The sequence below is a fragment of the Dermatophagoides pteronyssinus genome, unplaced genomic scaffold (assembly GCF_027571235.1).
Source record: "Dermatophagoides pteronyssinus isolate colony J.1.1.1.1 unplaced genomic scaffold, Derpt_VIB-CSIC_2022.12 sq0059, whole genome shotgun sequence".
NCBI lineage: Eukaryota > Metazoa > Arthropoda > Arachnida > Sarcoptiformes > Pyroglyphidae > Dermatophagoides > Dermatophagoides pteronyssinus.
The window spans coordinates 46,368-63,645 of NW_027461579.1; the positions used below are offsets into that span (position 1 = coordinate 46,368).

Below are 17,278 nucleotides of genomic sequence, written 5' to 3' on the forward strand. Positions count from 1 at the left end.
TGATGTTGATGATGTCGTTGACGGTGATATGGTTGTTGATAATTCTGATACCGATGATGGTGATGAAATATCATCACCAACAATCATTTTATTCAATTGTACACCATCATCGAAATCGTGATCAAAATTTTGTTCAATCGTTGGTGATAAATCGGCAATTGCATTTCGATAAAGAATATCGATATAAGAATCAATCTGTTGTTCATCAATATTATCAATTTGATTCAATTTCAATTTATCAACCATCAACGATGGTGATGGTGATGAATTTTGATGATGATCATCATTCAAAAATTTCAATTCAAATCGATCAATAATGGTTCGTATTTCACGAAAAAATTCTCGTATAATATTTTGATTATTATCATCATAACCATCATTGAAACCATCATCATCAATGTTGGCCATTTTGCCTGTATAATAATCCATAATTAAATCGAAAATAGAAAGCTTTTACTTTGAAATAAGAAAAATGAAATTGAAATTTTTCAATCGTTTTTATAACAAAAATTTTTCAAACAATCATCGGTCAAAAATACAAAAAACAAAAAAAAATTCGAATAACAAGAAAATTACCGCCTCATATTCTATAACGATCCAACCGACATTGGTGAGATAGAAATAGTCAAATTATCACGTGATAGTGTTGTTCGTTGAAAAAAATCATCTGTTGGACAGAAATTGATGATGACATCCAAAATAATAATGATGATGATTAATTGAAAATCTTTTCGATTTCTTTTTTTTTTTGTAAAAAAAAATACTACGTGGTTTTTAAAATATATTTTTTTTTCTTCAAATTTTTCACCGTGACAAATTTTCTTCCTTATCCGATTATCATCATCATTTTTATTCGGCAAGCAAACATGTTTGTTTTCAAAGCATCATTTTCGAAATTTTTAAACTAATTTTTTTTCTGATTTTCTAAATAATCTTCCGTCCAATTTCTGAATATCTCCATCATCGATTGTGTTTACCCGATTAACCCGCGTAAATAACTTTGCCTTTTGATCTCGTTGATTTGTTTCCAAAAAAAAAAAAAAATTGTCTTCTCCCAAAACAACAGAAAATCATTCCATCCGTTTTGTCAATTTTTTTTATTGTCCAAATATTGATGCGCAGTTTCTCCATTGCTTTCCACTGTTTTCAACTTTTTTTTTAAAAAAAATCAATTCAACGAGCTAAAATTCACCAAAACAAAAATGAAAATGATACATAAAAATCATTCACGTTTTACACAACGTTTCAATACATATAATTGTCAACCAGATATTATACGTGCCATTATACGTTGTGATACGAAATATGTACGAAAATTATTACAAATGAATAATGGTGAAATAAATTCCTGGATCGATTATGATGGTCGTACACCATTACATTTAGCCGCTGCATTAGGTCGTGATGAATCATTACGTATATTAATCGATTTTGATTATTATTCAATAAATTGTCGTGATAATAATCTGATTACACCATTACATCGGGCATGTCGTAATAATCATATTGGTTGTGTACGTTTATTATTGGAACATAATGCCGATGTTAATGCACGTACCCGAACACATTTAACACCGTTACATGTTTGTGCACAAATGGGTTCACTTAGCTGTGCACGTTTAATTATCGATCATGTTGCTAATATTGATCAAACTGATTCATCATCAGGTGCTACTGCATTACATTATGCTGTTTATAATTCAAATTTAGCCATAATACAATTATTATTGGAAAATGGTGCAAATATTGATGTACAAGATAAATATGGTTTACGACCAATACATTATTCGGCAATGGTTGATAATCCAGCCGTATTACGTATATTAATCGAACAAGGACAAGCTGATGTTAATGTACGTAGTAAATCATTACTGACACCATTACATATAGCAATTGTAGAAAAGAATTTCGATATATTTAATTCATTATTAAATTATGGTGCAGATATGAATGTAAAAGATTTACATGGAAATACTATTGCACATTGGTCAGCATATATTGGTTATTTACCAATATTTGAATTAATCATAACAAATTCAACCGAAATGATTAATCAACCAAATTTAAATGGTTGTCATCCATTACATTATGCTTGTGTTAATCGTTCGTTTCATAATAATGATGCATATCATATTGTAACAAGGATTATTTCTTTTTATAAAAATGATCATAATGAAGATACGAATTCAACAGAAAAAACATTATCACCAACACCAGCGAATAATTTGGCCAAACATTTAAATGTTGTTGATAAATTCAATTGTACACCATTACATTATGTAGCATGTAATAATATGGAAATGGTTATAACATTATTAGTTATGATGGGTGCTGATTATAATGCTTGTGATTATCGTTTGGAAACACCAATTCATAAAGCAATTCAACAGGTTCAATTGGATAAAGTAAAAGTATTAAGAAAACTTTGTGCCAATATTAATATGCCAAATAAAGATGGCCAAACTGCATTACATATGGCTGCATTTTCAATGTTATCATTGTTTTGTAGATTTTTAACAACCGTTGATGATGAATATAATGGTGATAATGATAATAATAATAATATTTGTAATCCAATGGCATTAGATAATTCTGGTCGTACTGCACATTATATGACTGCATATAGTGGTAGTATGGATTGTTTTTATGAACTTATTGCTTCAGCAACATTCAACGACAAAGATCCAACAACCGAAAAGATAATACTATTTCCACCTGTTGATGCATATAAACGTTCATTATTACATTATGCTTGTGCAAATAATTTTGTTAGTATTGAATTTATACGTACATTATTACTTAAAGATGAATTAGATCAACGATTTGGTTCATTACAACCGAAATTACTTGAACAATTAAAACAATCATTTTCATCGTTGGATATAAATCAACAAGATATTTATGGCCGTACACCATTACATTATTTATGTCGACAACCGGATCGAAATGAATCAAATATAACTGATATTATAAAATTATTTATTGAATCTGGTGCCAATATTGATATGATTGATAATGAAAATTTTTATCCATTTCATTATGCAATTATAAATGGTTATTCCATTTCATTACAATATTTAATTAATATTGATTGGTTTAAAAATATTGAAATATATCAAAAATTATTTCATTCATCAATTTGTCCATTACGTTTAGCTTGTTATTATGGTCATTTAAATGTATTGAATGAATTACTTAAATTTGGTTTTAATGATTATGATCATGCATTTGAAATTGCAATCAGGCGATCGAATTTAGATTGTGCACAACGTTTATATATATTATGTCGTAATCAGGAAACATTTCAACGAATGTTATTATTTGCTGCCCGAATTGGTGATACAAAAGCATTATATTTATTATTTAATTTAATTAATAATAAATTAATACCAAAAGAAAAATTATTAATGTTAACCGCATTATGTAAACAAGGTTATTCATCATTAAAATTTTTAATATTTAAAAATTTTGATATAAATCTACGTGATAATCGAAAACGTAATGCACTGTTTTATGCAATTATCGGTAGAAATCATCAAACAATAGAATTATTAATAAATTCTGGTATACAATTTGTAAATGATGATCATTGTCGTAATGTATTTCATTTATTGGCACAATATGGTGATTTAGAAACATTTCAATTACTTTGTAATTTATCCAGAACGAATAAATATTTGAATCATTTATTAATGGCAAAAGATTGTAATGGTTATACACCATTAGAAATTGCTTGTTTTGAACAACATCAAAATATATTGCAATATTATTTGAATAATTTTAATCAATCATCATATCGATCATTAATGTTTTTTGCTGGGTAAGTTTTTCGATTGCTTAAATTTTTTCCAATTGTGATTAATTGATCGTCCTTCTTTTTCTCATTGAAATTTCAAGATTCTGTCACAATGTTGAATTTATTCAATATATTTTACGTAAATATGGAACAAATGTTTTGATCGATTCACGTGGTCCATTCAATAGGTAAATTGTTTTCATTGATTGCTTGAAATGCCATTTTGATTACCTGAATTTTCTTTAATTTTCTTCAATTAACAGAACAATGTTACATTATTGTTGTATGTCATACATACCGATTGAAGATTATTCAATACTCAAATTATTATTATTAGAATTAAAAATGGATATAAATCAACCGGATGAAAAAGGTTTAACACCATTATTATATGCCGGTTATTCGGGAAATTATTCAATTGTAAATTATTTGTTACGAAATCATTCTACCGATATAAATCTATTGGCTGTTGATACAGTCGTCCCTCGTACAACGCGGTTTTGTCGTTCCGCGTAGTATCGAAACCGCGTTGTACGAAATGAATGTAAAATAGAAGAAATGGCTCGTGTAGTATCGAAACCGTGTTCCGCGTAGTATCGAAACCGTGTTGTACGAGACCTACAAATAGTAGAAATATGGAAATTTGTACCGTGTTATATCGAGACCAAGGCATAAGACATAATTTTTTAATTTAATTATTTTGCGAATTCGATTTTTCAAAACCGCGTTGTATCGAAACCCTGACCGTGTTGTACGAGGGAAAACTGTATAATTTCGCAATTCTAGAACCGCGTTCTATCGAAACCGCGTTGTTCAAGTACCGCGTTGTACGAGGGACGACTGTAATCAAATGAATAATATTCTTCATCTGGCTTGTTTATCATGTTCCAAATTAACCATATTATCAATTATTGATTATGCTAAACAAAATGGTTTAATTGAAAATTTAATTAATGGTAAAAATCATTATCAACAAATACCATTACATTTAGCTGCAAAAAAATTAATGCCAACAATAATTAAAGAATTATTGTATTGTGGTTCATCATGGGATTGTTATGATCAATTCGGATATTCACCAAGTCTTTATTGTACACCAACACGTTTATCGGCATTTTGTTTGGCTACAATTGAAACATTTATGTTACCAATTAATGATACATCAACATCAACTTCAATCATTGATGATTCATTACAAATAAATGATGAACAAAATGATATTTCGAACAATAATAATAATAATACTATCAATGATTCTTCAGTTATAATTAATAATAATAATACAATTATAAATAATGATGATAATTTAAATAAAAATAGATTATCATCATCATCAACAAACAATCAACGACAACGACAATCATTACCACCAACAATGGAACGTATAAAAAGTTATGAACAATTAATCTGTGATAAAATGTCAAGATTATCATTGAACAAACAGCCAATTACCATTCGATCATCATCATTATCTGCTCAAAATCAACATTCCATTAATAATAATCATAATAATAATAATCATTCAATTGCTGATGATGATTCCGATACCTATTGATAAAAAGAAAAAAATTATCATTCGAATTACAAACACAAAAAAAAAAATTACTTGCCTTATTATACTTGTTGTTGATTGAGATTTATAAAAAAAAGAATGCACAATTGTTATATTTTTTTAAAAATTACTTTATAAATAAATTACTTTATTTACTAGTCTAATGAATAAAAAGACAACAAAAAATTTTAACTAATGATTGATCCTGAGGGAATCAAAGATCTAATGTTTTGCCATTCGTGATTTAATATTTATTGATTTAATCAATGATTCATTACTTTTGATTGAATTTGTTGGTGATAATTGTAGTTGTTGTTGTGGATGATGTAATGGTTGTAAACTTGCTGATTTAATTCGTTCATTCGACGATGATGATGATGGTGGTACAATACAACAAAATACCCGACCAAATAGATCAAATACTTCGAATAAAGCAAGAAATGAAAAACCCATATAAACACCAAGTATACCACCAATTGCTCCCAATAATGTTGTAACAGTATATTTTGGATATTGTGTTATTTCTTGATAGCTTAATGATTGAAAATAAACAACAACTTTGGCCAAATTATTTTTATCCAATTTCATTTCCGCATCTTCATCATTCGAATCATCATCATCATCCTCATTTTTATTGTTGACTATTTCTACTACTTCATTATTGTTACCATTTGGATTATTTTTGCCACCAAAATTTGCTGTTGTTAATATCGAACATTGTTGCAATTCTTGTCCGGTTGATACAAATTTTTCAAATGATAATTCCGTACATCTAGGTGGACAATCACAATTAATTGTTTCATTATAATACATTTGACGAATTTCTTCTGTACAACGTTCATCTTCTTTTTGTTTACGATTATTACATTGTGATATATCTTGTTTTGGTGGTGGTGATGATGGTATCCAACAATTACAATACATTATTGTAAAACGTTGTAAACATAATTTCAAACAAATTTGTGTTGAATAAGCATCATAATTTAATTCTCTTGCCCATTTTTCTAGGCCACGATCACGCCATACATTTGAACATTTATCCGGATATGGATGTGGTAATCGTGTTATATTTACCATACGTACACCGATATATGTAACAAGACCAGGTGCAACATGTACTGAATCTTGATCCGGATCAGCTCTTGCCGTACTATCGTGTATAACAATTTTTGCCCCAGATTCACGTGATGTTGGCATATATTGTTCGGTTTCTAAATTCAATACAATTTCCAAACCAAATTTTGGTCCAGTAAATCCGGATAATGAATCCTGTACTTTTAAATTATCAATATTAAGATTATAAGTATAACAATTACCATATGAATTATAGAAAAAATGACTAAAATCTTTCGTTGGACTACAGGTACGACCAGCGAATATACATTGTTTAATTAGATCTGGTCCATGATGACCGATAATTTTTGCATCTTCTGGACGATTTTTAGCCAAATCAGCCAGCCATGATGATAAAAGATCTAGCAAGAAGAACCATGGTGTTTCACCTTTTTTAACACTTGATTTTAATGTTTCCAACCATGGTGTTGTACAATTATTCAATGATTTAACAATTTTTTGTGATGTATCATGAAATAATCTTATTAGACGTGGTGTTTTAAATAAACATTCACGATTCATAAATGTTTTCGTCAATTTTTTCAATGTTAAACGTATATTATCCGGCAGTATATCACCAACATCACTACTACCTAAACGACAACCAGTTGTATCGGTAAATGCTTTCATAAACAACATTGGTATGATATCCAAACTATTTGATACATTAAAACCAAGAAAATTTGCCAATTGTGTTAATGTTTCATCTAATGGTCCACCAGTACCATCGGCCATTGATTTAACTGAATCTTGAAAATCATTATAAATATCAATAATGCTTGAACCTTTTTGTCCGTCACCACGTACAGCATTACCAACTTCACGAACGGTTTTCAATATATCCTGTAATTTTAGTTGTCGTTTTCCACGTAAACGACCACCCTGTCCACGACGACCATTACCCGATTGATCGGTTTTTTTTGATGATGATTTTTTCAATCCACAAATACTTTCACCTTCATCCATTAAATCTTCCATCATCTAGATGATCAGATAAAAGAAAAAAGATCATAAAAACAACGAAAAATTCCAAACAAAAAAAATCATATTTACATTTGAAATTTTACATTGATTCAACATATCACCGATTTTTGCACATAAAATATTTTCAATAATATCAGGTTTTTCAACATTTTTTGCTGCACAAAATCTTGATCGATGTACAAGATTTAGATTACAAATCGTTATGGCCGGAAATGGTAATACACGAGAATCGGCAATCCGTACATTAACCGTAACCGGATATTGTACATAATCTTTAATCAAATCAATAAGATCACGAACGGTCAATGTAATGAATATCAATACAACACCAATCCAAAATGATTTTCGTAAACCAGTCGAACTGAATATACGTGAAAAACCCGGTACACCGGAATCAGCACCTAATGTTGTTAATCGTGTACCCATATTCAAAACTGATTCGAAAATGAATGAGTGAATTTTGCCAAACCAAATCAAACCAAACCAAATCAAAAAACCAATTGAATCGATTGATAGCAACCGAAATCCATTAGAAATTGATTCAATCAAAACAAAACAAAAACATTTTTTGATTGACACATTTCGCCCAAAATAAAAACCCAAAAGGTAATCAAATTGATTGATTCATATATTGGAAATCGTTTTGTTTTTCGCCTACTAAACCAATTCTGTGGTCAGAAACCAAAAAAGAAGGAAATCCAATCCAATTGATTAAACCTTGACATGGATCCAATCCACCGGAATAAAAAAAAAGGTTTAAATTTTGTTTTTAATTCTTAAAAATTTTAATTATTATTATTATTATTTCACTCTCGCACGTCTATCACACTTGTTTGTTTGTTTTATGTTTTTGTTTGTTGATTTTAGGTTTTATTATTGTTAATGTTGTTGTTTGAAAATAATGAAAATTCTGTAATTTAGAAGTTTCCATTTCATTCATTGTTCAAATGTTAAATTACACATACCACTACCAGAGCATTCCAGCGCATTATTCTTGTTTTTTTCGAAACAAAACAACAAAAACAAAAAAATTTTGGCAAATGTATGGCATGAATGTTGTTTGATGATTGTAATTGTAATTCAGTGTCTGTATGTGTATCGTATGTATGTGTGTTTTTTATATGATCACAATCGATTGTTGGTTAGGTTATTTTTTTGTTTCATAAATGACCAAATTGGAAACAAACATTCCATTTCCCATTTCATGTGGTAATAGGTCAAATTTTTTATACGTCCAAGATTCAGCCAAATATTCCTAATGGCTTTCGTTTCGTTGTTTTTCCTCAGTTTGTCTTCTTCCTTATGTTGTATATCCAATCATCTGATTTCACTGTAAACAGGAAAAAAAATGATTAAAATTCACAAAAAATCTGAAATCAATCAATCAAATACAAACCTGATTTCTCATAGATATACCGCACACACAATGTTTGTATTTAGTTTTTTTTGAAATGAGTATCTCCATGTATGTGTGTGTTGTTGTTGTTTTTGGTGAAATGAGATGGATGTGTAGAGAATCTATAGATGGATTGATTTGATTGATCAAAGTATATCGATGATTCAAAGAAAAAAATTGAAATGTTTGTTGTTGTTTTTTTCAATGTTCATTTTTTTATATATAGTGTTTTATAATCTGGTGTGTTTTTAGGTGTTTGTATTTTTTAATTAATCAACTCTCATACAAATTCACTTTCACACATTTTACTTACTGACTTACACACACTCTCTCTCACTTGAATTAGTTTTTAAATTTTTAAAATTTGATAATCACTCTCACACACCTGTTTCACACACACACACACACACACATACACTCACACACACACTATGAATTTAAATTTTTTTTTCGCATTTTTTTTGTTTGTTTAGCAAACGGCTATTAAGAGCTCCACACATTCTGTTGTTGTTATGTAACGAAATTTTCATTTTTTTCACAATAATTTAAAAATTAAATGATGGATTCGATTGTTGTTGTTGTTGTTGATTACTACCATCTTGGAACATTGTTGGTAGCTGTTGTTGTTGTCCAGGCGTTGTTGTTGCTGTTGTTGTTTGAATACCAAATTGAAATTGATCACCTTGAATCGATGGCTGTGTTTTTGCTGTTATTTCATCATCATCCGTACCGAAATAATTTTCAATAATTTCATAAACTTTTTTATAAATTTCTACATTATCATGTGATTGAAGGAATTCAATTTTATCAAGACCACCACAATGTTCGATAGCCATAGCGACAGGATTTTCACCATTATTTGCATTTTTAATAACTTCACCAGCTTTTAACATATTTTCAATACCATTCAATGCAACAGTTATCATTCTAGCATCATTTACAGTTAAAAATTCACATAATGCTTGAACGCCACCAGTTTCAAATATATACATTATTTGTTCTTGTGAACCACCGGTTGTTGCATTAGTTAATGCCCAAACAACTTCTTTTCTTACTTTAAAATCACGATGTTTCAATAATTCACATAGGGCAGGTATTATATTGGCATTGATTACAGCTTGTATTTGTTCAAGACTACCGGCTGTTATATTTGATATTGTCCAACAAGCTTCTTTTACAATCGTTTCTTTTGGATTAGATAATAGATTATATAATGCTGGTAATGCATTAGCATTTATTATAACTTGAGTTTGTTGATCATAACCAGTTACAATATTACCAACTACACGTAATGCAGCTGCAACTATATTTGATGTTGTATTTGATAATAATTCAACAACACGACGACAAACACCGGAATCAATAACTGTTTGTATTTTTTCATTTGGACCATCAGTTAAAAATGATAATGTCCAACAAGCATCAGCTAAAACATCCGAATCGGCATTAAATATTAACCGAGCTAATACCGGTAAACATTGTTTAACAATATTAAAATCTGGATGTGGATTTTTACCACGACATAGATTTGATAATGTCCATGTTGCATTACGCATTGTTGACATACGAAGATTTTCATTGAATAAACTGTAAACAAAACAAACAAAATCAATCAAAATATATGTTTATAAACCCTATATATTCCCTATAGGGAAAAAAAATTTAAACTTACTCAAGTAATGGTTTCATAATATTAAGACTAAGTACAAAATCACGACAACGTGATGAATCACCAGCAATATTGCCTAATGCCCATACAGCTTGTTCAACAACATCTTCATTTGATGATGATATTAATCGAATCAATATGGGTACAGCACCAGCTTCAACAACACAATTTGTTTGTTCCGAATTACCGGATGCAACATTTGTTAAAGCCCATGCTGCTTCAAATTGTAATAAAGGTGATTCACTTTCTAAAAATCTAACAAATTGTGGTATGATACCGGTTTTTATAACTTCTTCAATCGGTGGATTAGGTTCTTTTGATAATATTTTACGAAATTGTTGTGTTGCTTCTAAATTCTTTTCCAAATCATTTACATAAACATTTTGTATCATCAATTCCGTTATACCGGTACCATTCATATCCAACAATGATTCATCGACAATATTTCTACGTTTCGATAATTCGGTTTCACGTTTTTGTTTACGTAATTGTATACCTTCTTCTTCACGACGACGTCTTAATTCTTGTGCATCGGCACCAACATTTTTATATTTACGATGACCGGTTGACATTTTTGGTGATGATATTATGTTGGTGGCTGTTATCGTCGATTTTGTCGATGATGATGATGACGATGATGTACCGTTAACAACTATGCTATTATTTGATAAAAGTCCAGATGATTGATTTTTATTATTATTATTTCGTAGATTATAAACCTAAATCGGTGAAAAAGAAAACAAGAAAATATAAGTTTTTTTTTAACTAAAAAAAAGTAAAATTTTAATGAAAACAAAAATGGAATTGGGTTCGAGTTGTAACGACTTTTTAAAATCTTTTTTCAAGATCGGGAATTAAATTAACAGCAAAACAACAACAAAATTTTTCAACAATTATTGAATGTGACAAGTTAGAAGAAAAAATTACCAAAATTTACAAACAAAAAAATTTCAATAGGGAAAAACGCGTGTTCGCAGATGAAAAAAAACACAAATTCGTTGTTGTTGCCTTTTACAGTCTGAGCAGTTGATTATTGATGTACAAAATTGATCAGAAACAGATATTTGATTCGAATGGATGTTCTTATTCGAAGAAGAAGAAAGTGAAGAAACACAAAGAAAAACTTTTTAATCAATTTTTTTTTTCACTATTCTTTAATCATCATTTAACATCGGATATATATCTTATCAAGAATGAATGAATGAAAAACAACAACAAAGTAAATGTGTGCAATCAAATGATGAGGATACGAAAGAAAAAAAAATGATGAAAAAGAAAAAAACAACCGACATTTCTCGATAAAAAACATCTATACAACAACACACAACACACACGTTGTTATTTATTTCGAAAAAAAAATAGCAGTGGCAATTGGAGGAAAAGAAGAAAATTCTTCGAATCGCGTATACGCAAAAAGAGAAAAGAGAAAAAGAGCAAATCATTAAAATGTCGTTGTCGTTTACTGATTGGAGAAATGGGGGGAGGAAAAATTTTTTTTTCATTCTCGAACCGTTCATAAATGACGAATTTGAATGGAAAAAATTCGAATTTTGATTTTTCTGGATTTTTTTTTTGTAAATTTTTGATTTGAAATTTTTTAAAAAATTTAATTAATTTTTCTCTCTCCTAATTAATATTGTTGGTTTTCATCAAAGAAGAGGAGTAGAGATTCAAATATTTCAAAGTTATTTTTACCATTATCAAGGTGGTATAAAATAATGTATATTTGGCGACATTGGCTAAATTTAGAATCCAAAAAAAAAAAACATTTATTTTTATCATTTCACTTACGTTTTCCATTGAAAATTTCGATGATGATGAAATATGAACATCAAAAATTTGAGATGAATTGAAAAAAAAATGAACAATGTTTTTTTTTTTTTGGCGATGGTAAATGAAAAGAAAGAACATCGACAAAAAACTTTACAGCTTTTTATATGGAGAAAAAAAAACGTTCAACAATATGGTGTGCGCGTGATGAGTAAGATTCAAAAATTTTGAAAAATTTGTAAATTTATTAATTGTTAAATTTATTTTATCTATTCAAAAGCCTTTTTTATTTATCACAAATTATTTATTGACTAGTCGAAAAAAATGACTATGATCATCATCAAGTAATGATTGTGGTTGGCCATCTTCAATTAGTTTACCATTATCAAATACCCATATACGATCACAATCCATTATTGTATTTAATCTATGTGCAATAATTAACATTGTACAATGAGCAAATCTTTTACGTAATGTTTGTTGAATTTGATGATCTGTTTGTTGATCAATATGTGCAGTTGCTTCATCCATAATAATTATCACTGGTTTCATTGTTTGTCGATTTTGTAGTAAAATTCTTGCTAAACAAAGTAATTGTTTTTGTCCAACACTTATTGTTTTACCATCGATAATCGGTTGATCAATACCCAATTCAAATGATCGTACTAAACAACCCAAACCAACTAGATCTAATACTTGCCATAATTCATGATCATCATGATGTTGATTATCGTTAAGTAAAAGGCATAAATTTTCACGTACGGTTCCATTGAATAAAACCGGTGATTGTGGTATAATATTCAGGAAATTTCGTCGTAATTCAAATGTAGAAATATCACGAATACAATGTCCATTTATATGAATTTGTCCATCAAAATAAACTAAACGTAACAAAGTATTGATTAATGTTGATTTACCAGCACCACTACGACCACAAATACCAATTTTTTCACCATGTTCAACCTGAACATTAATATTATTCAATGCAGGTGTTGTATCATAATAATAGGCCGAAAGTTGTTTGATTTCGATAGCCAATTTTGATGTTTTGAATATTTTTCGATGTTTTGACACTTCATGTTCGACTTCATGAATATTATTATCTTCATGTTTTAATTGATCAAAAATCAATAAATTTCGATAAGAATTTATGCAAAAATCTGAATCAATTGCACGTTTACATGCCCATTGTGTAATACCGATTAGATTGAATATTGAAGCCAAACAAACACCAATTAATTGTTGATTATAATGAAATGATTGTAAAGTGATTAGAACAAATATTATATAAATCAATGATATTAAATCAACTAATAAACAGAATATTCTACTGGAAACATTTTGCCCAAATAATTCAGCTGTATGTAGATTGGTTAGCTGATGAAATTGTTGTTGAAAATAATCAATTACCCGGTATGCACGAATAGTTATCGCACCGTTTATTGTCGAAGTTAGATGATTGAATACAGCATTTCTAGCTAAAATAGATAAATTTTTAATCGAAAAAATCCAAAATTTCAATATTGCAAAAGAATGATAAACTTACCGGCGAATTCAGATTTCCGAATCCGATGAAATGGTCGAACATAACTTTCCAATAAAGTGATTAACATTATCATATAAATCAATGTAATCAATGCCATATATGGACTTAAAAATAATATAACAATAATAATTGTCATTACTTGTGATAATGCCAGATTCAATTCGAATAATGTTGCCGGTAATGTTTCATCCAATATACCGATATCACGTGAAAAATAATTTAAAATTTGTCCATCAAAATGATTATTGATTGTTGTTGTTGTTGTTGTTGTACAATGAACAATATTATTAACTAATTGATTATGAAATATTTCCGATGCTTGATGACATAATTTATAAAATGAAAATGATCGTACAATAGCCATAACGATACCGATCAATATGATTGCTGTATAAATTTGACAAAAATTTTCATTAGTTATTTGTTTTGATTGCCATTGTGAAAGCCATTGATCACATAAATAAAGCATTAATTGTGTACCAATCGATGTAATCAATACCAAATGAATTGAACCAAAACCCGAAGATCCACGTTGAAGATATTGCCATATATCCAACCAAAGACTAAAACCAATCGTTGATTTAATTATCGATGAATCATTTGAAATATTCAATTCTTTTAAACGATGTTTTTCTTTTGATTTTGATTTTGGTTGTTGTCGATGTTGTTCATCTAAAATTTGATCATTTTCAATGAATGGTGGTAATGGTTCAATCAATGGTTTCGTATAGAATTCTGTTTGTTTTTGTTCCGAATTCAATAAAAGAACACGAATATTATGACTATTATGATGATCATATGCAAAATGTAATTGATGTGTTGCCATAATAACAATCTTATTGCGTAAATATTTCTTAATACATTGATCAAATATACATTTAGCTAAATGTGAATCTAATGAACTGAAAGGATCATCGAGAAGATAAATATCAGAATCACTATATAAAGCACGTGCTAATTCAATACGTATTCGTTGACCACCACTTAAATTACCACCACCTTCATCAATAATTGTTTGATCATTCAATGACATTTGTTCAAAATCATAATCTAAACATGTAAGTTGAATAATTTGTTGATATCGATTTGAATCATATGAACGACCAAATAAAATATTTTCACGAATTGTTCCATTAAAACAGAATGCTTCTTGTCCAGTATAGGCAATCGATCCATTTACATTGAAATGATTAGATTTTTGTACATTTAATTCTCCTAATAATGTTAATAGCAGCGTACTCTACAGAGATAAGATAATTAGAGGTTTTTTGGTTAGAAAAAACAAACAGAACAGTATTTACCTTTCCACTACCAACCGGACCAATAATGATTAGAATTTGTCCACGTTCAATTTTGAATTCAATGTTTTTCAAATCAAAATGACAATTTATATTCGGTGTTAATCCACGAACATGAACAATCGGTTTGTTATTGTTATGATCATGATCTGATAATGTTCGATGTTTATAATCGATAACATTTGGTTCGGCAAGAAATTGATCCATTTGTTTACATGCATTAAACATATCGAATGATGATGAAATAGCTTGTGGTAATGTCCATACAAGTGAAAAACGTAATCGTTCAAATAATGTTATTGAAACCAGCAATGTTTCAATTGAAAATTGTTCTTGAATATCAGCAACATTGAATATGATTAATGATAATATGAATGTTAGATACATAATAACACGACTGGACATCATTGAAAATGATAACATTATTGATCGTGCAACTAATGGCCAATGAATGTAAAGGATTTCCATACGTCTTGCCAGGAATATTCGCCTGATGAATGGTTGTTCAAGTGCCAATATTTTCAATGTTCGTAGATGAGTAAATGTTTCGTTTAAAAATTTTAATCGTTGATCAGTGAAAACAATAGCAGCTGAACGTTTCGATGAAAATCGTCGACTTAGATAAGAATTTAATAAAGCAAAACTTATAAACATTGTAAATGCAAACAAACTTGCCAATCCAAGATAACCATATGCAATGATCAATATTATGACTGTTTGAATCGGTACCAGAATTAAATGATAAAATAGCAGTGCAAATTCATCAAATCTTCTTGTTTGTGATGTTAAAAGATTTATAATTCCAGATATATTTCGATGGTAAACTGATTGATATGAAAGATGTAAACATTTATCAAAGATCACAGATGACCATATAATTTTTATACGCATTGAAAGTCTTAATGCTAATAACATAGCTGGATGATGACAAACGATTAATGCTAAACTTGTTATACATAAACCAATGATCATCCACATTGGATTCGATGATGATGATGATGATGAAAAATGACGTATAATCCAACCGATCAATATTGGTTGTATGGATTTGATTATACAATCCTGTAGGAAAAACAATACAAACGGTAGACGAATTTCGTGGCCAAATGTTTTTATCAAAGCTAAAAGCGTACGATTATTATTATTGCGAATGAATTTTGATCGATCATTATAATTTCTAATATGAAAAATGTCAACAAAAGAAAGAAAAAAAAATTTCTCAAAAATCAGTTCATCACATTCGAATCACTTACGAATGAAACTCTCGGAACAGACAATCAGCTTCATCTTGTTTTGGACATTCATTAGATTTTGTTGATGGATAAAAATAAAATATCCATCTGAAATTATCGTAAAAAAAGAAGATTATCTTAGAACAAAAAAACAAAAAACAATTTTTGTGTTTTTTACAAACCTGGAAAACAATCGATGGTACCACCATCGATATGATTCGACCATTTCCGTTCGAATTTTTTTTCGTTGTTGTTCGAATTTCAACAAAATTCTTAATCAAAAAACAAATTTTCTTGAAAAATTCTTTTAAAAATTTTGATGACGTTTTTTTGTTTTATTACACCAACAACAACAACAACAACAAAAAACAAATCAACTAAAATGATGATGATTAGGTCAACAGGTTTGTCATGATATCGAGCAACAAACAATGTAAGTAACAGTAATATTTGAGAAATACAGACAGGTTATATTTATTCCTTTGAAAGATGTTTATGGTCGAATGGCTTTATTTTTTTTTTCTCTCTCTCTCTCTCTTTCAAATTGCAGCTGATTTTGGTTTAAAATAAAAAAAAATGGAAAACCAGTCTTTATTTTTTTTTCGTCTGTTGGACGCAATCGAAAACAATGGAATTTCCTTGGCAAAACAAAAAAAAACTTCAAAAATTTTCGAAAAAATCAATTTTAATTATTCAATCCAAAATTATGGTTAACTACAACTACACAACAACAGCAAAATGATATTTAATGGTATGTTTGTGTTTGTTTTTTTTCAGAAAAATGGATGTGAACATAGAGAGAAAAATAGATTTGAATAAAAACAACAAAATGAATGAATGTCAAATGATAATTATACACATTCATAAATTATTTTAGAATTATAATCATCATCATCATATAATGTAATTAACAAAGATTTTT

The 17,278-nt window shown here is 28.8% G+C and overlaps 4 protein-coding genes across 5 annotated transcripts; 1 reads left to right on the plus strand and 3 right to left on the minus strand.

The window, feature by feature from the left end:
- The first annotated feature begins 652 nt into the window (after positions 1 to 652).
- On the plus strand, positions 653 to 5,540 carry LOC113795872 (uncharacterized). Its single transcript, XM_027346105.2, has 4 exons — positions 653 to 3,820; positions 3,898 to 3,984; positions 4,060 to 4,269; positions 4,640 to 5,540. Exons 1-4 carry the CDS (start codon positions 1,203 to 1,205, stop codon positions 5,349 to 5,351), a joined length of 3,627 nt encoding a protein of 1,208 aa, XP_027201906.2. The 5' UTR covers positions 653 to 1,202; the 3' UTR covers positions 5,352 to 5,540.
- Positions 5,476 to 7,924, minus strand: LOC113796012 (uncharacterized). Its single transcript, XM_027346261.2, has 2 exons — positions 7,515 to 7,924; positions 5,476 to 7,442 (listed from the first exon to the last, which is right to left on the minus strand). Exons 1-2 carry the CDS (start codon positions 7,869 to 7,871, stop codon positions 5,571 to 5,573), a joined length of 2,229 nt encoding a protein of 742 aa, XP_027202062.2. The 5' UTR covers positions 7,872 to 7,924; the 3' UTR covers positions 5,476 to 5,570.
- A 457-nt stretch (positions 7,925 to 8,381) lies between these two features.
- On the minus strand, positions 8,382 to 11,082 carry Kap-alpha1 (karyopherin alpha1). The gene is made up of 3 exons (XM_075824237.1): positions 10,514 to 11,082; positions 9,600 to 10,428; positions 8,382 to 8,438 (listed from the first exon to the last, which is right to left on the minus strand). The coding sequence occupies exons 1-3, from the start codon at positions 11,080 to 11,082 to the stop codon at positions 8,382 to 8,384; spliced, it is 1,455 nt and encodes a 484-aa protein (XP_075680352.1).
- On the minus strand, positions 11,011 to 16,673 carry LOC113795862 (ATP-binding cassette subfamily C member 4-like). 2 transcript variants are annotated; one of them, XM_027346094.2, is made up of 6 exons: positions 16,539 to 16,673; positions 16,378 to 16,464; positions 15,128 to 16,301; positions 13,827 to 15,066; positions 12,302 to 13,758; positions 11,011 to 11,229 (listed from the first exon to the last, which is right to left on the minus strand). In XM_027346094.2, exons 1-5 carry the CDS (start codon positions 16,580 to 16,582, stop codon positions 12,581 to 12,583), a joined length of 3,723 nt encoding a protein of 1,240 aa, XP_027201895.2. In that variant the 5' UTR covers positions 16,583 to 16,673; the 3' UTR covers positions 11,011 to 11,229; positions 12,302 to 12,580. The 2 variants fall into 2 exon arrangements, with proteins under 2 accessions (XP_027201895.2, XP_075680357.1); XM_075824242.1 differs by having other exon boundaries at positions 16,378 to 16,565.
- Positions 16,674 to 17,278: the final 605 nt, after the last annotated feature.